Source organism: Diaporthe citri (genome assembly GCF_014595645.1).
Source record: "Diaporthe citri strain NFHF-8-4 chromosome Unknown scaffold_15, whole genome shotgun sequence".
Lineage (NCBI taxonomy): Eukaryota > Fungi > Ascomycota > Sordariomycetes > Diaporthales > Diaporthaceae > Diaporthe > Diaporthe citri.
In genome coordinates this window covers 526,206-547,610 of record NW_025064860.1, presented here as the reverse complement: position 1 = coordinate 547,610, position 21,405 = coordinate 526,206, and the positions used below count along the sequence as shown (strand labels likewise).

The 21,405-nt window shown below is 37.4% G+C and overlaps 2 protein-coding genes across 2 annotated transcripts; both read right to left on the bottom strand.

Moving 5' to 3' along the window:
- Positions 1–10,284: 10,284 nt before the first annotated feature.
- On the bottom strand, positions 10,285–12,039 carry INS49_005227 (uncharacterized protein; the record flags this gene model as incomplete). Its single annotated transcript, XM_043166013.1, has 5 exons — positions 10,285–10,724; positions 10,812–11,334; positions 11,363–11,454; positions 11,489–11,579; positions 11,656–12,039. The coding sequence occupies 5 exons, from the start codon at positions 12,037–12,039 to the stop codon at positions 10,285–10,287; spliced, it is 1,530 nt and encodes a 509-aa protein (XP_043017490.1).
- Positions 12,040–14,846: 2,807 nt separating this feature from the next.
- Positions 14,847–21,187, bottom strand: INS49_005226 (uncharacterized protein; the record flags this gene model as incomplete). Its single annotated transcript, XM_043166012.1, has 8 exons — positions 14,847–15,701; positions 15,771–17,894; positions 18,076–19,644; positions 19,703–19,815; positions 19,886–20,009; positions 20,082–20,598; positions 20,648–20,669; positions 20,827–21,187. The coding sequence occupies 8 exons, from the start codon at positions 21,185–21,187 to the stop codon at positions 14,847–14,849; spliced, it is 5,685 nt and encodes a 1,894-aa protein (XP_043017489.1).
- Between the last annotated feature and the right edge of the window lie 218 nt (positions 21,188–21,405).

Here is a 21,405-nt window from a genome sequence, read left to right as displayed (position 1 = left end):
CACGAGCTCCTCAACTCGATCATACGTGGATGGAGGCATGAAAGGTCGAAAGTAAATGTTGGAGTCAGGGTCATCCACCCCTTTGGCAGACAACGCACATTCGTCCCTCCCCGAATCATAGTGGAGCCCCATGGCGTAAAATATTACGGTCCCTCGTTTGAAGAACCCCACCCTCCCTGTGCCAGGAACATCGCTGCCCACTGACATAACTCCTGACTCACGCACCAGAATCAGCCTTGTCACATGACAGCATTCTTGGCGTGTCGCGTTTCGCTTACCATTCCAGAACTGATTCCATTACACCAGCTGTGCACGCAGTATTTGCTCATGCCTACGGTATGCCGCACTTTTCTAGATCGCACGGCCCTTGGCTCCCCCACTGCGGGAATGTTGGCTGATTTGAGGCAAACACGGTCTTGCTATCCTTTGGTATTGCATCGTCATCATTGCAGATGCGATCTGGTTCTGTTGAGGACTCACGAAATAATGACGTCGTCCTAACAAGCTCAAGATGCATGCATGTTAGACCACCGCGATACAAACGCAAGGCAAGTGGAGCTACAATTGCAGCATGCGAGTTTTTGTGCCCAGAGCGCTCTTGGGTTTCGAAGATGCGCCACACGGACCGAAACGCATCTGTCAGGCTTTGTGGCTTGTCTCTTCTAACTACAACAGACCCGTCAATTCCCTACCGGTTGCGGGCGCACGACCACGTCCACCCACTGTGGAGGCCATGCTTCGCTGCTCACTTGTCTGCTTGCTTTTGTCATGCTTCTCGAAGCGGAAGTAGATGTTTCCACTTATCTCATAGTCGCGTATAATGGAATGTCTTACCCCAGGTTACAGCTCAACTAGTGCCTTTCTCCATGGATCTACAAGCGATGACTAACAATGCCGCTCAAATAGATGAGAGCAAGCACATGGCGGCACAATGCTACAGCTCAGGGCCACAAGCCCAAAGTCTCAGCAACACCAGTTTCGGCGCACCCGCCAGGTAGAATGTTACCTAGCAGTTCTGTCTTATCTAATGTCACGCCCCCACCTTCCCATACCTTTCTCCCGAGCACTTCTAGTCATGTTGACTTCTCATACAGATTCACGCGCTTGAGAAAACGACATCTTCAATAGACCTCGTCCGGGTCTGCCGTACTTCACGTTACGCCGAGCCCTTTTTTCTGTTCACATAACCATGCCACGATCATTCTCCATCACTTTCTTCCCGTCTCATTCCTGGCAATCTGGGCTTTCTTGTCCTGTGTTCATGCTAATAGAACACCTCCCGATCATGGTTTCCCTACTGCCGCTAACTCGCAAGCGACATCTCCGCACGGAGCCCAGACGCACACAGCCCTATATTTCGCCAGTCCTAGCACAAAGATCCTACTGAGCTTCTTTCACTTCCTTCTAGACCAATTGGCGCGATATCGAGTGGTTTCCTATTCGATATATACTCTGTCCAAGACGCCTCTCACGTACCTCACCTGTTGAACCTACATCGGTTCCGATTTCCATTGGTCTTGCAGCAGCATATGAAAAACGTCTCGCCCAATGGTCTTTTTTTTTTTTTTCCTTTATCTTTCCTAAGTTGACTAGAGGGAACATGAGTGCAGGCGTAGCAGACCTTGCCATTTGCTATATGAGATGCCACCCGTATCCAATCCGGCATTCTGCGATTCCAAATTAGCATTCGTTGCTTCATCGAATGCACCACTGGACACTACCAGTAACAAACATTCCTGATCCACCACACCTAGTACAGCGACTTGGTTGATAAGCGGCCGGAGGCCGAGGGTCTTCCCCGTTCTTCCTTTTGTCATTACCTGCGCCTCCTATGCCGCTCTGGTTCAATCTGACAAACAATTGCATCACACGTGGTCCTTACAGTGCTCTTCTCTTTCTGCGCAGAGACACTCTGAAATTTCTTTCGAGTACTCCACGCCCCCTCATTACAATCCGGTGGGGGTGGGGAGGGGGGGACTAGAGGAACAGGTTGGTTCTTTAATTAAGCACAGGTCTTTACGTCATTACGATCCTCAAAGTCCTCTTTTGTTATCGTGACAAGTACTGCGGTCTCCCGGAACACACAAGAGCTATGAGCGTTCCCTCATGGCCTGGCTCTATTTCTGCCGGGGCCTATATGGGAGGTACATATACGGTTGAGCCTTTGTAGAGATTTAGGAGGCTCTTTCGGGAAGCCGAACAGATATGACTCCCCTAGTCATTATTTTGTCGAATCTACTTTTGCAGATCCGCAGGGTATTGTGGCTCAAGATGCGCAAGACTGGATCATTTTCAGGTCCTCGGCTGATTGCGTATCAAGCGCCTTTGTCATTATAGCAGTCGGGCCAAGACAGCCATTATAAGAGTTATTGCGACATCGCACGATCCCGTTAAACCGAGTTTAAAATTACTTTTTAATATCGCTTAACTGCTAACATGTTCTTTTTCGTTCCCCCTTTCTTAAACTACTCGTAAGCATATAAATGATTTATAATTAGCTTTTTTCAACGCCACTTATATCTACTTCTACAGCCCCGGCATTATGACTCAAACAGAGAAATGCCTCAGATTTATATGTAAAATAATCGTTTTTTTTATAAAGCTATACATAAGTTATATAAATCTAAAAGAACTTGTATTTATTTTATATTATTTTTTGCTTTTTATTTTTAAATATATAGTGATGATAATAAATAGAAATATTGTTTTAAACCTTATTAATTAATAATTTTATTTCAAATATTTATTTTATTTATTTATTTCTATTAATAGGTATTTCATTTTTATTAACTTAAAAAGATTGAGAACTTTTATTTCAATACCTCAAACCACTCTCATAACACTATTAAATATGCTTTTAAAATACTTTAAATCCGCTAATCTCTATCGTACAAATTAAACTTTTGTAATTATCTATTAATATAAAAAAAAAATTTTTTAAACACAAGTCTTTATATAATAAATATTAAACACTATTCTACTTTACAGTAAATAATAAGCTCTTAAAAAATAATAATACCCGTATGTGTCTTATATTTTTTTCTTTATTCTTTAAATAAATTAAAAAGAAATAATTTTAATAATAACTAGTATTTATAGAATACAGTAAAGTAAGACCGTTACTTTAGCGCTTTTAATAAGGCAATTAAATTTATATTTTAAAAATAATAAATAAAGCATCTAAGAAAAATTAAATATGATAATTTTTAAATTATATTGTCTTTATATTTAATTAAAAGTAATAATAATATATAAAGCCTTTGATTTAATAAAATTATTTTAAATATATATTAAATAATAATATCTTTCGTATTTTTTAAACTTAAACTAAATATAAATAAATTAATTCTTTCGTAATTTTAAGATTTTTATTTACAAGGTAAATTATATATTTATAATAAGTAATGATATTATTTACACGATATATTATATACATAAACATTATAGCGATTCTATTTGAATTTTTAAATCATAAAACTTGTTAATTATAATGAATTGAAGTTCATTTATTTATTTAAATACTTTAATTTAAAAGAATTAGTAATCCATTTACTTGTTAATTCGATTATATTAAATTTATCTACATATATTCTTTATGTATTATATAAAATTATAATATTTAAAAATATAAAAACTTTTATTTAAAGAATTAGATGATATTTTTATATTATAAATAAGCGTATATTAAATTTAACGAAGAAATATAATAATTATTATATTATATAAAATTATTTAAAATTAAGAGATTTATTAATTTAAAATAACTTTTTATAAATAATTATAATATATATTACTTTTAATTAAGTAATTTTTAAATATTAAGAATTTATTAATAAAATATATTAAAATTTAATTTATTCCTTAAAAACTTTTATTTAAAGAATTAATGATATTTTATATTATAATAAGCTTATATTAAATTTTAAGAATATTATATATATTTTATTATATAAAATAAAAATATTTTTTAAAATACAAAATAATTAATTAAAAAGGTAATTAAAAAATATAAAATATATTATTTTAAATTATATTAATAAATAAAAATATATAAATATTTTTATTAAAAACATTAATTAATAAAAAGGATATATTTAGCTTATTATTATTAATTATTATTATCTTTATTTTATACTTTTAAGGAAATAAATTTTAAAACTAAAAATACCTTTAAGGAAACTTAAATATAATAAAAATAAAATATAATTATAAAAAGAATTATTATAAAAACTTAATTTAAGAGCTTACTTAAAAGAATTTTTTACTTAAAAATTAATATATAAAGCTTATTAAAAATATTAAAAACTTCCTTAAATATATATTTTTAAAAGTATTAAGAATAATCAAATCTTAAATTTCCTTTTTTTTTTATTTTTTTTTATAAAATAAACTTATGCTTTTTTAAATTTTAATTTTTAAAAATTAATTAATTAATAATATCTTTATTATATTTTTATAACTTTTTATTAATTTATTTTACACTTTAATTAATTTATTATAATTATTAATTATAATTAATTTCTTAAAAATATATATAATTTTAAATTTTATATTTTATTTTTTTATTTTTAAATATAATTTTAAATAATTATAATGTTATTTATTTTATTAATTTTATTCATTTTATTAATTTTATTAATTTTATTAATTTTATTAATTTTATTATTTTATTAATTTTTAATTTTATTAATTTTATAATTTTATTAATTTATTAATTTTTATTAATTTTATTAATTTTATTAATTTTATTAATTTTATTAATTTATTAATTTTAATAATTTATTAATTTTATTTATTAATTTTATTAATTTTATTTAATTTATTAAATTTTATTAATTAATAATTTTATTATTTTTTAATATTATTAATTTTAAATATTTTTAAAAAAAGTTATTAAAATAAATATTATTAAAGTAAAAACCTTATTTTTAAAGTTTTAAGCTAATAAAATAAAATAAATTTTAAAATTATATTATATAAAATAAATATAAAAATAAAATTAAAAATTTTATCTTAAAAACTATAATATAATATAAATAAATTTTATATTAATATAATATTACTATAAATAATTTTTATTTAATATAAAAATTAATTTATTTATAAGTATAAAATATAATTTAAGCTTATAATTTTATATTAACTTAATAAAACTTATTTAAGTTTTTTTAATATATAAAAAATTAAAAGAATTTAATTATTTTAATATTTTTTAATTTTTTTATATTATAAGTTAATAAAACCTTTTATATAAGCTTATAATATTTTAATAAATTAATAAGTACTTAAAAATTTTTAAAAATTAAATAAAATATTAAAATTATAAAACCTTTTAAAAATTTAATATTTAAATTTAATATTTAAAAGTTAATGCTTTTAAATTATTAATTTAATATATTTAAAGTATAAAAATTATAAAAATTAAATAAATTAATTATAAAAATTACTTTAAAGCCTTTGTTAAAAAAGTAATTTAATATAAATTATTAAAAAGTAAGAGCTTAAAATTATTTTTTAAATTTTATAAAGTCTTTTTTATTATTTATAAGTATTAAATAAGTTAAATTATAAGCTTATAATAATAAATAAATTCTTAAGACTTATTTATATTTTTCTCCTTATATTAAAAACTAAAAAATAAATATTTAATATTATTTATATTTATAAAAGCTAAGTAAAATAATAATATAATTTAAATATTTATAAAATTAAATAAAATGCTAAGATTATAATAATTAATTAATTTATAAATATTAAATATATTAAATAAGTAAAATAAAAGGGTATTAATTTAAAATTTACTTTTCTTTAAACCTTAAAAGTAAATAATATTATAAAAAAGGTTAATAAAATAATAATTAAATATATTTTAATTATATTATTAAGGGTTAATTTACTTTTTACTTTTTAATTAAAAATATTATAAATTATAGCTTAATTATATAATATTTTACTTACTTTAAGAAAAAAGGGGCGTGCCTTAAATATTTTTTTATATGTATAATCTTTTATTATTTTTAATAATTTAAATTAACTTAAGTTTATTATTTTATAATTTATTTATTACCTTATTAAAGTAATATTTATACTTATAAATATAAAGCATATATATTTAAAAAGAAATATAAAAATAATATAAAGAAATGCCTTATAAAGGGAAAGTTAAGGGCTTATATTAAATATTTAATTAATTATATAGCATTTAATATTTTTTAAATTTAAATTCCTTTATTTAAGTAAATAATCTTTATAAAAAATATATTATTTAATAAGAATATATTTTATAAATTAATAATAAATAAAATACAAAATAATCTTTTAACTTTTAAAATAAAATTATTAAATATTAAAATTATTAATATTAAGAAGATTTAAAATTATATTTATATTATACTCTTAATATTTTATATAAAAAATAATTTAATTAATTTAAATAATAAATTTAATATTTATTTTATATTAAAAAAAGATAAAATTTATTATATATTACTTTTTTAATAAGCTTTAAAAATTAAAATAAAAACTTTTAACTCTTAAGAAAACCTTAAATATATTAAAATAAAATTCTTATAAAGAAAAATATACTTTTATTAATAAAGAAAGGGCTAATAAATTTAAACCTTTTTTTTAAAAATTATATATATTTAAAGCTATAGGAAATTAAAAATCTTTTTAATTAATAAAAATAAAAGAAATATAAGAATAAATTTAAGAATTTAAACTTATAAGAAGATTTTTTTAAATATATAATTAAGATAAATACTTTGAAAATCCTTTAATTAATTATTATATTTATAAAATATAATTATATTTTATCTTAATATAATTTTTTAAAGTAACTTTATAATTATATTTTTATTTAATTAATTTAAAAAATAAAAATAAAAAATACTTAAAAATTTATACTTTTTAATCTTAAATAATATAATAATAATTATTATTTAAGCCTTTAAAATTAAGTTTAAACCTTATTTAATATAATAATATTATAAAAGTTTTTCTTTAAAATTAATTATATAAAAAAGGTTTAAAAAAGCTTTTTTTAAAATAAATAATTTAAAATAATATATTAAGAAATATAAAACCTTATTAAGCTTAATATTTAAAGAATTATTAAGCATTAAAAAGTAAAGTTAATATTATTACTTTTAAAATAAATATATAAATATAAACTTAATAAAGATAAAATAATTAAATTTTTTAAGATATAAATTTATATTTAAGGAAATTTATAATTTTATTTTATTATAAAAAGCATATATATTATAATCTTAATTATAAAATTATTTTATATAATAATAATAATTATTATATACTTTAATTTAAGGATTTAATAATTTAATATTATAATTATATTCTTAAATATTAATTAAAAAGAGTTAAATTTAATTTATTATAAATTACTTAATAAATTTAAAAAATTAAAGAAATATAAAATACTTTTAAAGATATTTTATAAAGTTAAAGATTTCTTATTTCTTTAATATAAAGATTTTAATTATATATTATAAAATTTAAGCTTAAAACCCTTATAAAAAAAGTTATGCTTTTTTATTAACTTAGCTTATAAAGTAATAATTCTTTTTTATATAAATAATATTTTAATTATATATTTTAAAGATAAAAGCAAATCTTTTATAAAAATTTAAAAATAAGATTTAATTTATATATAAAATAAAGAATTAAAAAAAAACTTAATAATTCTTAAGTATATAAATTTTTAAAAATTAAAAAAAGTATATTATAATACTTTTTTATAACTTATATATTAAAAAGATAATAAATAAATATAATTTATTAAAAAGTAAAAACTTTTTATTATTTATTTTAATAATTAAAAAAAAACTTAAGCTTTTTTTTTAAATAAGCTTTAAAATAAGAAATTTAAGATTTTTAAGAAAAAGTTAATTTTATTCTTTATATAATAATTATAATATACTTAAATATAATATTTTTATACTTTAAATTATTAAGATTTCTTATAAACTTAAGTTTAAATTATCTTAAAATAATAAATTATATAATTTAATATTTATATATTATTTAATTCTTTAAATTATAATATAAAGAAAATTTAAAAGCTTAAATACTTTTAATAATTAAAAATGCTTTATTTATTAATAATAAAAAGAATTAAATATTCTTTTAAAAGTATATAATAATTCTTTTTAAAAGCCTTATATATTAAAAAATATATAACTAAATAATTATTTTTACTTTAATTATTAAAGCTAAATTATTAACTTTAAAATTTATAATTAAAAAAATAATAACTTTAAAATATTTATTTAAAAATATAATCTTAAATTTAAATAAGCTTTAAATTATTTATTATAATAATTAAATAATTATATACTTAATTATTAATAAATATAAATAATTAAAAATAAGGCTTAAATATATAAATATTTAATAAATATAATTAAAATAAGAATTTAAAAGGGGTATTTTTAATATTATATACTTAAAAATTAAAAACATACTTATAAATAAATTTATTAAAATTTTATTATATACTTAATTTAAATATTTTAAAGCTTTTTTAAATCTTTAAAATATAAAGAAATTAATAAAAAGAAATTAATTTATTTATTAATTATTTTTATTATTAAGTTTTTATTAAAAATCTTAAAAATTATACTTTTTAAAAATTATAATATAACCCTTATATAAACATTATTTTATAATTAAAAACTATTTTTTAATCTTTATAATAATAAATTAATTAATTTAAAACCTTTTTTTAATTATTATAATAATTTTTTAACTTTTTTAAAAAAACTTTTTTAATCTTTAATTAAATTCTTAATTAATTTTAAATTAAAATTTAATAATATTTATTCTTTAAAGTTATTCTTAAAATTAAAAAACTTAACTTTAATAATAATATAATCTTAATACTTTTTTATAATTTTTAAATTAATAATAACTTAATTTTAAAGCTTTTAAGCTTTTATATTAATCTTATTATGCTATTTTAAAATAATTATAATTTAAGCTTTAAGGCATTTTATTATATCCTTATATTTATTCTTTATAACTTTTAAAAGTTATTATTATAAAGTAAAAATCTTTTAAGTATTAAAAGGAATTATAAAAATATAATTAAAGTAAATATAATTAAATTTCTTATATTTATATATATTTAAAGCTTTTTTTAAATATATTAAAACTTTTTAAATATTAAGAAATTATTAAATTAAGTATAATAAAGATAAAATATAAATAATAAAAAGTAAATTAAAAGCAATTTATAAGAATTACCTTAGATATAATAATAATAATAATTACCTTTATTATTATAATTTATATAGGAATTATTATTATAGCTATATATAAGGCTCTTAATATAAGAAAAATAAGAAATGCAATGCTTATTAATCTTTTTAAATTTCTTTAAATTTTTTTTCTTTTTTTTATACTTTATTTTAACCTTTTTTTAAAAAAGCTATTTTATTTTAAACTTTAAGCTATTTATATATACTTAAAGATTCTTTAAAGCTATATTAAAAATTAATATATACTTTAAAATTAATTTTTAAATTAATTACAAAACTTACTTTTAAGCATATTATTTAGCAATATTTTAATAAAAATATTAAAGCTCTTATTATCTTTATTAATAAGCTTTTTATTAATTTAATTATACTTATTATTTTTTTTAAATCTTAAAAATATAAAAAGGTTAAATAACTTATAACTTAAAAGTTAATTTTTTATTATTTTTAATTATTTTTAATATAATTAAAAAAATGCTTAAAATTAATAAAAATAAATATCTTTAAATATAAATTTAATTAAAAAGTTTAAAAAAAGTTTAATTATTAATTATAAGCTATATTATAAGGTTATAAATAATTAAAGTTTAAATAATAAAATATATATATTATAAAAAAGGTTAAATAATTAATTACTTAATAAGCTATAATTAATATTTTTAAGTATAAATAAATTGCTTAAAAAAAATAAGGTAATTAATAAAGTAAGAATTGCCTTTTAATTAAAGGGTATATTATATATATATATCCCTAACCCTAATTTACAACCACTTTTTAAAATACTTAAATAGCTAGATTTCTTTTATTTCCTCCTTTTAAACTACTCTTAGGAGATAAACGCTTTTATAATCATGCTTTCAAACCCTCACGGTACTTATAGCCTTCCACAAGATGGTCAAGTCAAGCGAGCAAAAGTACACCATTGAACATTGTTGTCACAAATTTTCAACACACTGCATTTCTCGATTATACAAACTCCTGCACCCAAAAGCAAGTTACGCTTGCCTCACCATCCGGCCTCCTTCTTGCTTCGCCTGACCATCATCTTGGTGGAGGGATTAGCCAGCATGGAGAAGCCGAACTTCAGCGGCTCAACCACAGTGCCATCAGATGGCTTGAATTCATACTTCATGAGCAGATGTGTCATCACCAGCTTGACAGTGTTGGCCCCGAAGAACCGTCCTGGACATGAATGGGTGCCTAAACCAAAGCCGAAGTGGTCTTCAGACGTGCTGACCAGCTGTGCCGCCGCCTCCTCCCTCGCGTTGCCATCACCGCCTGCACTTTCTCGCACCCGCAAGAATCGGTAGATGTCGTACTTGAGAGGCTCCGGATAGACCTTTTCATCCCACATCCTCTCTGCCGACACGGCAATGCCCGACTCCTTGGGCAGGACCGCGCCAGTGCTCAGCTTCACGTTGTCCGTCACGCGGCGTCCGAGGCCAACTGCATGTGGGCTACCGTCAGTGGTGTCTAACACACAACAAGAATCCCGTTACAGGTGTAAGCTGTGATGCAACGTGTTTGACTTACCGACCGCGACAGGCTTAATGCGCAGCGTTTCCTTCAAGGCACTGTCCAGGAGCTTGAGGCTATGCAATGTCGTCGGATTAAAGTCGCCATCTCCGACCACCCGCCGTATCTCCTGCTTGAGCGGCTCCACCGAATCGGGATTCCGTGAGAGGTCCATCATGGCCTGAGAAACAAGGTCGGTGCTGGTGAGGATGGCCCCGATCGAGAGTCCGATCTGCTGCGTGGCGGCATCGTATGAAATGCCGCGCTTGCTGGCCAGGTCCTCATACCACTGCAGCGAGTCGTTGAACTGGACACCCGCCGGGTTCTGGGCCTTTTTCTGCTCGCGACGCTTCTGCAAGATAGGCGCCACCGTCTGGCGGGCTTCGTTTACCATGCGGCGGAGATCCCGGCAGTCTCGGAGGAACCAGTGAACGACCTTGTGCATGAATCTAGGGTACTGGCGGAGGACTCGCGCCGCACCGGTAGCTTTCGCAGTGTAGGATACGGTGATGTCGAGCCACTTGGGGGTTCCGGCATAGCTCTGGGCCCAGGAAGATAAGGCTGGAGACCTGCGAGGTGATGCGCAGCATGGTCATGTTCAGGTCGATCTCGTGCCATTCCTCACTGTCAGTCAGGATTTCCTCGAGGGCCGCTGCGGCCTCTTGTGAGATCAGCCGCCATCTTCGCCATCGAACTCTGAGTGAGGTTCAGCTTGATGACGTCGTGGAGTAGGTCGCTGCCAAGTGCTATGTAGGGTTCGAAGCCTGGAATGCCGGCTTGCCAATACTAGACGAAGCTTGTCAACAGAATGCCACTCCAGAGAGTTGAAAGAGGTAAGGGAGCAAGAATGGCGCGGCGATACCTGTAGCAGGAACTTGGACGCATCGAAGCGATTGTCGTTCTTGATTTCTGAAGCATACTTGGGTGGAAGAATGAGCACGCTACCCATCCCCGTGTACACTCGGAATGGGCTGTCCCCATACATCTCCTTTCCGCGTTGTACCATTCCCCTGCCGTTAGCGAAATACTCTTCCTTGGTCGTGTTGACTACCGGATACATGCGATCCATCTCAGGCTTTCTATCGCGATACAAGACCGCAAAGGCCGAGGCTAGAAATACGACAGCCATAAGGTAGGCCATGTAGCCGCCTCCCACGGTGGACCCCATAGGATCGGGAAGATGGAGATTCATCAGCGACTCCTTGGTCGTGTTCGTGATTGCGGAATGGGCTGCAGGTGCTGACATCGTGCAATAAATTTGAATTGGTTTTAGAACAAGTTGGTAATGTCTGCCTCTGGTGAGAAACAGAAGACAGTAGGGTTCAAGCTATTCAAATTGCCCGAGAAGTGTAGTTTTGATAGGCTGCCTCGTGGTATTTTAGATTCTGATCACATAAATGTGCCTTTTCCATGGTTTAATAGGCCACTGGAACAACTTCTTCTAACGTTGTGGGCCAGAACTCAATTCTTGACAAAGCGCAGACGGGTGCTTGGTTTCCGAGAACTGGCTCCGAGGACCGGGGCTGACAAACCAAGTGCAGCACAGCACAGATAGTTCTACCTGTTTGAAATGTGTGATATCTTACGGAGTTGAAATTTATCACCTTGGAAACACGCCATGGTCATATTTAGAGTTCGTATGGCAGCAACAGCTTCTTCAGCCCTCAGTCGACACGAGCCAGCCTTGCTTATGCTCGCATCTCGGGTTTTTGAGACTGGCTCCGAGCCTATCCACCGACCTTCCATTCTTCTATTACACTTGACCGTCACTGTTGCCTTTCGTATAGCACGTCGGTGGAGGGCAAAATCAGGAAGAATTGCCTCTTAAATCAAGGGAGGCTAGACCTTTATCGATGTCAAGGGTCGTTGATGGAGTTTCTGGGGCAATCGAGTTTTATTGTAGATACACAGAAAGCTGCACTGGTCAATGTTGTGAAAAGAAAAAGTGTTGGTAGAACTAAAATTTTGCCAGTCTCCACTGGATACCACACTCTCAGCGAGGCAATGGCATTGAATGCTCTTGATCCTCTGGGGGTTATCATTCTTAGCAGCTACCTGGAGATTCAGGCCTTCGAAATATTTAATTTCAGGGTGGCCATTTGGTATGGTAACTCGCATTATTCCACCAGAAGGGCTGGTCGACAAAACAGCATGGGGCTTCCAGTCTGCAGGATTACCTGCTGCAACTTGCCATGGGATGCCAGCCTGTGGTATATTGACTTCCTCCTTTGGGATAACCTATCATAAGATAATCTACCATGGGATAACCTGCTTTGGGATGACCTTCCATAGGCCAACTTCTTATGGAATAACCGCCGATGATCGAGTACAACTTAACGGCGGTGCCTTTGGTCTTCTCAGCGTTGTTGTTGTTGGTGGAGGGGGGGGGGCCAAGGCAATGGCGTGGACGGTAGCATCTAGACGAAGAGGCTGATTTGACAATGGATAGGTCTCCTTCATCAATACCTGCAGAATTGGCATATCTCCCCAAATACCTGGGCACTTGTTGGTGTCTGTCTTCCGGTATGTAGCCTTTCGGTATTATCATTACACAACTTGAAGGGGTTTGAAATGGATCAGAATCAAATGAGTCCGAATCAGCTAGTACCCTTGCAGACCGTGTTTGAGGAAATTGAACAACCCGATATATAGATCCCTTAGGTACTCGGCAGTCTCAGATTGAGAATGCGTTGATGGCTTGATGGAAGAAACAGACTATTTTTTCAATTGGTGTTATATATTTGCACTACTCAAATATCTGTGTCTCATTCTCAATTAACCAGGGAATCCGCTGCGTAAAATATCTTGAAATTCTGGATTCATTTACATGCACTAATAAAGTCGGATTGGTATTTTGGCAATTATGGTGCCAAAACAACTAGTCAACTACTGCTAGAATCAAAAGTCAAGAGAAAAACTTCGCCCTTAGCAGCTCTAAGTTGACAATATTAACATGAGGAAACAAGGTCGTACTGCCATAACAAGTCAACATATGATTTGCTTGAAGTCAAAGTCTGCTAGACAGTAGTGGAGCTGTCTTCAAGAGCAGCAGGAAAGGACAAAGACATCACTCACTCATTCCAAAAAATGGCACAGGGCCGTGACAACTCCCTGGTAGACTCACCTACGAGGGAACAGTACACCTCGAATATTTGTGGTCGGTCCGAGGGAAGACAGTGTGGCGGAAATGATGTATGCTGACTGAGTTGTTTTCTTCGTATCCGAAATCTTCTGGATCAGAGTTAATAGTGCTCGGATTCGGAAAGAAGTCTTAGGGGGTTTCGGACATGCGCAGTGCATTCGGACCGCTCGGATTGAGCTGACTCGACTGCCCGCTGCTGGGGGCGGCGGAAGTCTCGTTGGGGGAGGAACCCGGGGAAAGGGGGACTACCTACCCAACCAAAGATTCAGTTCCGACGACGACGACTAACTGCTTCACACTTGAGATCGTACGTGCTTCGGAATGTTGCTGAACGAACCGAAACGGACCTGCCCCGATGGTATCACCACTTCACCGACCGGGTGGCCTTTGCCGACCTCGGTGGCACCCGCTCAGGTCGAGCCTCGGCAGGAAAGGGGTCCCAGCGCCGGGGCCACGAGAAGTAGAATGGTCAGGGCGGGCGTTCGTTGCCATGGAATCTTGCTCGGATATTTTAGTCCCTCGAAGCGGGTGATGCCGTCGTGCAATTGGTAAGGCTGTACACTCTTCTGGCCCGAGCCTGCATGTCAAACATGCAGACTTATTTTGGGGGCGTCAACGCATCTCTCCTCTGTCAGAGTGGAGCTTAGACTAAGTCTGACACAAATTCAAATTCCTCAAGACTTCAAAAAAGCCTAGAACTAGATGGGGTAATGGATTGGCTGTTGGCTAGCTGTTCTGGTAATATTACTGGAACATTCAATTCTGAGATGAATAGCTCTCATGGACTCCAGAGCTGATTCGTGATTGAGGCTTGTGATTAGGCAAAACACAAGTGTGCAACTAGTATTGAGATACTAAGTAATATCTTGTGCCTAGCACAAAGATCGCATGATAACTCCTGCGAAGATAAATCAAGCCTTGGTTAACTCGCCAATGATTTTCTCCGCCAAGTGCAAAAGAGAGGTGCAGGACGTGATTTCCATCGAGCTGAGGCCGACATGGAACTTCTGCTGTATCCAGTCCACCAGCTCGATAGAGATGATCGAGTCCAGCCCAATGGCCGTCAGATTTTCCGTCAGCGAAAAGTCCTCGACCGGCCTCAGCATCAGACTGCCCAGGGCCGCGGCAATAAACTTGGCCAGGCTGCTGATGGTGACCGCATCGCGCAGCTGTTCCGGGTCCGTCCTGGCGAGGGCCAGGAATCGCTCGGCCTCGTCGCCGTCCTTGCCGCCCTGGTCGGCTGCGTCTGAAGAGTCTTTGGAGCGGTGGAAGTGGTGAGACACCGCGAACCGCACGTCGCGCTTCCAGTTTACCCTGTTGGTCGGGTCATTCATCGGCTTCTCTGACAGCCCTCCGAGGCAGAAGCTGCGCAGTGGTCCGCCGCGTGAGTTTGCCACCGAGATGGCGGCTGCGTCGAGCACCTGCTGCTCCGTCAAGAAGTAGAAGCCGCCGTTCTTGAAGCCTTCAAACAGGTGCTCCTGCTCCAGTAGGTACCCGACATCGCCGACTACGCCCAAGTCGATGATGGAGGCGGGGAGGCCGAGGTTATGGCGGTGCTCAACGAAGGCGTCCAGATATGTGTTGGCAGCCGTGTAGTTGGCCTGGCCGTAATACCCTGTGTGGCCACCACCAGAGCCAAAGACAATGAAGAAGTCCAGTTGCGCCTTGGCGTCGATAAGTGACCGATGGATATTCCACGTGCCGTCCACTCGTGGCCGGACAACGTCGCCCCATTCTTCAAACGTCATGGATTTGGTTGCATTATCCTGTCAGAAACAACCGTGTCAGTTTTCTTGAGCCTTTGTTCAACAGCATGAGAATACTCAAATACTTACCCTGAGCACTAGAGAAAGTTGTAAGACGCCCGCAAGGGGCTTTGGTGCAGCCTTGATGGTCCTCAAGACGTCCTCGTTCCTGCTGACATCCCCAGAAACGGTCGTCACAGTGCAGCCGGGGTATCCCTCGAGCTCCTTGACGAACTGCTCGTTGTCAGGACTAGCCGCAGATCTCGAAAGGAACACAAGACTCCGTGCGCCATGTTCAACCATCCACGTGGCGACCGAGCGGCCCAGACCACCAAAGCCGCCGACGAGGAGATACGAAACATCCTGCCTAAAAATCGGCGCTGTTGCGGAGGCTGGGATGGCATCGCCCAACATCGGGTCCTTGAAGTCAAACCATTGCATTCGGGGGATCTGGACTACGCCTCCCACAATGGCAAAGTCGTAGTCTGCATCGACATCGCCCCCCTTTCGCCTCTTGTCGAGACCTTCGCAGATCTTCCAGATGGGCTTGGCAAAATCTGGCCGGGCCGTGGAGGCTTGGTCGATCTCAACGAGTGTTATGTCAACCTTGTACTCCATGCGGACCGTTCTGGCAAGGCCCTGGATCATTGCGGCGTGGGGTTTGGTGCAGGAGGAATGAACGCTTGGAAGGGCCCAGATCAGAGATCCCGAAAAGTTGCAGAGGCTGTCTATGAAAGGCCTGAATGTGCTGGAATCCAGCGCATGCACTGTGTTGGTTGTATCCTGAAGGTCGAGAAGAGAGATGACGACTTGGCTGTCATTCGGAACTGTCTGTTCATGGGAGAGTCTGACGGAAGAGCCCTTCTCCTCGAAGTGCGTTTTGACTTGGTCCGCGAGTGACTTGCTTTCGGCTGACTGTCCCGACAGGACTGTAACAGTCTCTTTCGGCTGTGTCTTTAGTTGTGCTTGTGCGACGATTACACCTGTCTTGGAGTGAGAATGGACGCTAAAGCCCAGGTTCTTGAGCTGCCGAGAGGCCGTCTCGACCGTCTCTGGGACTGCGTCTGTGTTCTTGATCTTAGGGCTGTAGACGACGATCCTCCCTCCAGCGTGGACAATGTTCTTCAGTGCCTCAAGCTCATCCAAGACGAAGTCATCATCGGTGGCCAGCGTCGGTGCCGGCACGATCACAAGGTCGGCGCCATCGCTGAGGGAAACTTGCTCCATCCCGCCGACGCTGAAGTCCGGAACTTCTGTATCTGCTTCTTCAAAAGCCTTGGAGACCCGGTCGACGGCTGTGTCAGATACACTGGCGTATGTATATCCAGAGTAGAACCGGCGATTGGGCGCAGGGTGCAAGGCGTCAAGGGCTAAGCGCGTCCAATCTGTGCCGCCTGTTCCGATCTCCAAGACCCGCGCATCGGGGATCTTGAACCCAAGGTGATGGATAATGTCTTTGAAGTCTTCCCTATGGGTGGTGGAGGCATCAGCGCCTGCAACTCGAGACTCGCCTGGGTCGACCTGTTCCACCGAGTCCAGGAGGGTGATGTCTTTGCGCCACTCAAAGTACGACCCGAGCAGCGGCTCTTCCTTCCTGCCAACCGGGAGCACCCCGAACTCCAGGTTGTCCATATACACTGTCAAGCGACCCTCATCGGTATAGATGGCGGAGCGGGCGGTGATCTTGCCACAAGGGTTGTCATCGATTGCTCCGTATACTCGCATTCTGAGGTCCTGGCTCCCCAACACCGCCAGCCGTCCGATGCACGTGGGCAGCACGATGTTGTCAAGGCGCCGCCTCAGCCCATGGGTCATGGCAATAAGGTTTGTCTGGAGCATCTGGTCTAGTAGCGTTGGATGCGCCGCGTAGCGGGTCGTGTCGTCAAAGTCATAGACCGTTGCGGACGCCTGCCGAGTCACGGTGTCGGCGGTGATGTCCTCGAGACCCTGGAACGCCGTACGCCACTCGATGCCCAACTTCCTAACCGAGCTGTACCATCCTTCAGAGGGGACGTGTCTGGGGAACTCCATTTCGGCCTGGGAACTGGTCACTGTTGACATGTCGGCGTCTGCTCCGGAGCGGATGAGCCCGCTGCAGTGTGACACCCAGTGCTGCCCGTCGCAGGACATGACTTTGAAGTCATACCACTGCTTCCCATCGTCTCCCTTTGTGTCTTGAGGAATGAGGCGTGTGTAGAGCTCCATCTTCTTAGTCTGAGGCAAAGTAAGAGGCGTGGTGATGCTCATGTTTTGAATGGTGTAAGCGTCGTGGCCATCTGAGACTTGTCGGATGGCCTCGCCCACTATTGCCGCATATCCAGCCCCGGGGAAAACCTGACGCAAATTCCATCAGTTAATAGAACTCTGTACGCCGGATTTACTGCTTTTGACTCACCACCTGACCATTCACAACATGGTCTTGCAACCAGGCCGCCTCCTTCAAGTCCAGCATGTTCCTCCATGCGGGCTCAATGTCATTTCCCTCGACCACGCGGGCTCCAAGAAGGTCGTGTCGAGGGTACCTCCTCGCCTTGTAACGAGATGGGTTGCGTGGCTCGTCAAAGTAAGTCTTGTCGTGAAGCCAGGGGTAGGTGGGAAGGTCGGTCAGAACAACCCCTGTTGGAATCACAGGTTTCAGATCTGGGGACAAGCCGCGTGTGAATAGCTCGCCGGCCAGGCGATGCAGGAACAAGTTTTGATCCTCGCCTCGGCGCAGCGTGGCAATGTATTCATGATCCGCCTCAGGGTAATCGCGGAAGATTTCCTTGACCGGTGCCTGCAATGCCGGATGGGGGCCAACCTCGATGAAGAGATTATTCGAGTTGCTTTGCAGGAGTGTCTTCATGGCTGTGTTGAAGAGCACGGTTTGTACAAAGTTCCTGCGGAAATATTCCGCGCCAAACTCGTCACCGGTCATCTCCTTGCCTGTAACGGAGGAGAAATGGGGTATCGATGGTGCTTTGGCATCTTTCAGATATGGCCTCAGTAACTCCTCGTACGGCTCGCCCAGGGGCTCGATCCAGGGACTGTGGAAAGAAGTCTCGAGCTTAAGCACCGATGCAGTGACATCAGGATGGCGCCGCTGGATCTGGTCGACGCAGTGCTGGATACACACCGGATCTCCCGACAGTGTGGTGTTGACCGGACTGTTCTCGCAGCCGATCACGACGCCAGGGATCAAAAATGGTGTAACGTCCTTGGCCCCTAGGCCAACAGCGGCCATGGTGCCCGGCGGCACGGCTTTGTCGTTGATCAGGATCCAGCCCCGGAAGTAGGCCACGGCCATGGCAGCCTCGGCGCTGATACTGCCAGCAGCGTATGCTGCCGCGGCTTCTCCGCCAGAGTGGCCTGTTACGGCCTCAGGGCGGATTCCCAAGCTGCCAAGAAGGTCCACCAGGGCGATTTGAATTGCCGTGGCGCACGGGTGAGAGAAGCCTCGGTGACCGAGCCTGGTAGACTCGGCATCTTTGAGGAGCTCAGCCCTGATGGTCCAGTCTGGCTTGTGCTCTTCAGGCAGGGACCGAAGCCATCGGTCCATCTTCCGGATTGAATCCCCAAAGACCTTGTTCGTCTTCAAGAGGGCTTTGCCCATTCCCGCCCAGTGCACGCCCTGCCCTGTAAACACAAAGACGGTCCGTGGAGAGGTTGCGGGCTTTCGGTGGAAAGCACTGGTTTCAAACGATGCTTTCCCGTCATCATCCACGATAGCGTAGGCTCGACAGTTGAGATGGTCTCGATGGATGCCCAGCGTGTAGGCCAGGTTGTCCAGGTCTGCTCCCTCCGCCTGCAGGTACTTCTGATGCCGCTCTACCTGTTCCTTGAGCGAGTTCATGTGACTTGCGGAAAACAGCAAGAGCCGTGGGCCTGGTGCCTGGACGTCTATACCTGAGTCCTCACTAGCAGTCGGCGACTCGGATCGTGCCTTTCTCCGTCCTAACCAGCCCGCGTAGGATTCCAGGATGACCTGTTATTCCACCCAGAGTCAGCAAGAGTCTCAGGCCGCGGGGTCTATCCGTACTCACGTGTGCATTGGATCCTGCCACTCCGAAAGAGTTGACGCTGACCCTCTCATCTTTGCCTCGAGGCCATGGCTCAGCCTCGGTTGGGACACTAAGTTTTGCTTCCTCCCAGGGAACTGTCTCATGTTGTCAGCATGATATTCCGTGGTCGGCCAACATTAGGCGTAGACTCAAGCAGGACCTTACTTCTTGGGTTGGGGTTTTCCATATAGATATTGGGAGGGATGACCCTATGCTCGAGGGTAAGAACGCCTTTGATGATACTAGTGAGGCCTGCCGCACCCTCTGAGTGCCCAACGTTCGGCTTGACCTATTGTTCCCGTCCGTGTCAGTCAGCGACCTCTGAACAAGTCCCCGTTACTAGTCACTCCAAGTTTCTTACCGCGCCAATCTTGACACCGCCGTGATCTTTCCAGATTCTTGCCACCGCTGCGACCTCAAGAGGGTCACCAGTTGGCGTGCCCGTACCGTGGCATTCGAAGAAGGCCGTTTTTGAGTAGTCAGTAATTCCAGCCTTCTCGTAAGTCTGTCGGATGAGGGCCTCCTGGAGGTACGTGTTAGGGTTCATGATTCCGTTGGACCGACCGTCGTTGTTCGTTCCACTAGACCGTATGACTGCCCGGACGGGGTTCCCGTCTCTAAGCGCATCGCTGAGCTTCTTGACAAAGACTGCGTTGACGGCTTCGCCTCGACCGTATCCGTCTGCGAGCAGGTCAAACGTTTTACACTTGCCGCTGGGCGAGAGAACGCCGGTCTCTGTAAAGACGATGGACGTGATAACCGAGGTGATGAGGTTGCAGCCCAGCGCCATCGCAGATTTACACGTGCCGTTCTGAACAGCTTCGGCGGCAAGGTGGAGGGCGACCATGGAAGACGAGCAACCCGTTTTAATCAACATGCTGTTGTTGAATTGTCTGTCAGCGACTTCTGTTTCAAGAATGGACTTACGATTTGGGATGGGAATGGGTACCTGGGCCCTGTCCAGCCAAATTCATAGGACACTCTGTTGGGCTGCAGGAAGTCCAGATATCCGGAGCCACGGTACAACCCTGAGGCGTGGGGATCCATTGAGAGATCATCCTGCCAGTCCGATGAGAAGTTCCCAACATAACAGCCGACTTCCTGACCCCGCCAGTTAGTCTCGCCGGCGTTGTCAAGGCACTCGCGCGTGATTTCGAGCAGCTGACGCTGCATAGGGTCCATTCGCTCGATCTCTTTTTCGCCACACGAGAAGTAGGAAGCATCGAACTTAGCCAGGTCTCGATCGTCGAACATGTAGCATTCCTTGTTCTGGATGGTACCCCATCTAGGAACAGAGCTGTAAAATCCCTCGAGATTCCATCGCTCCTTTGGTATGGGAATGAGGCCGCTTTTCTTGTTGATCATAAGGTCCCAGAAGTCTTGGGTGTTCTTGACGCCACCCGGCAACCTTATGGCCATGCCACAGATCACGATAGGGTCTGCATCATGGACCTCAGAAGACGACATGGCTGCTGTATCTCTCAGTTAGAAACTTGGGTAATGTCGGAATGGGTTCTTCAAGTCGAGTTTCAATGCAGGGGATATCTCACGTGCAATGCGCCAGATACGGAAAATTACAGTCAGCCAGCGCCTGCAGAGGGCAGCAAGATATTACTCAGGCAGTCTAATCCAATGACTGGTATAGAAATGGATCTGTAACGGGCACGAGGTGATGCCCCCTTAGG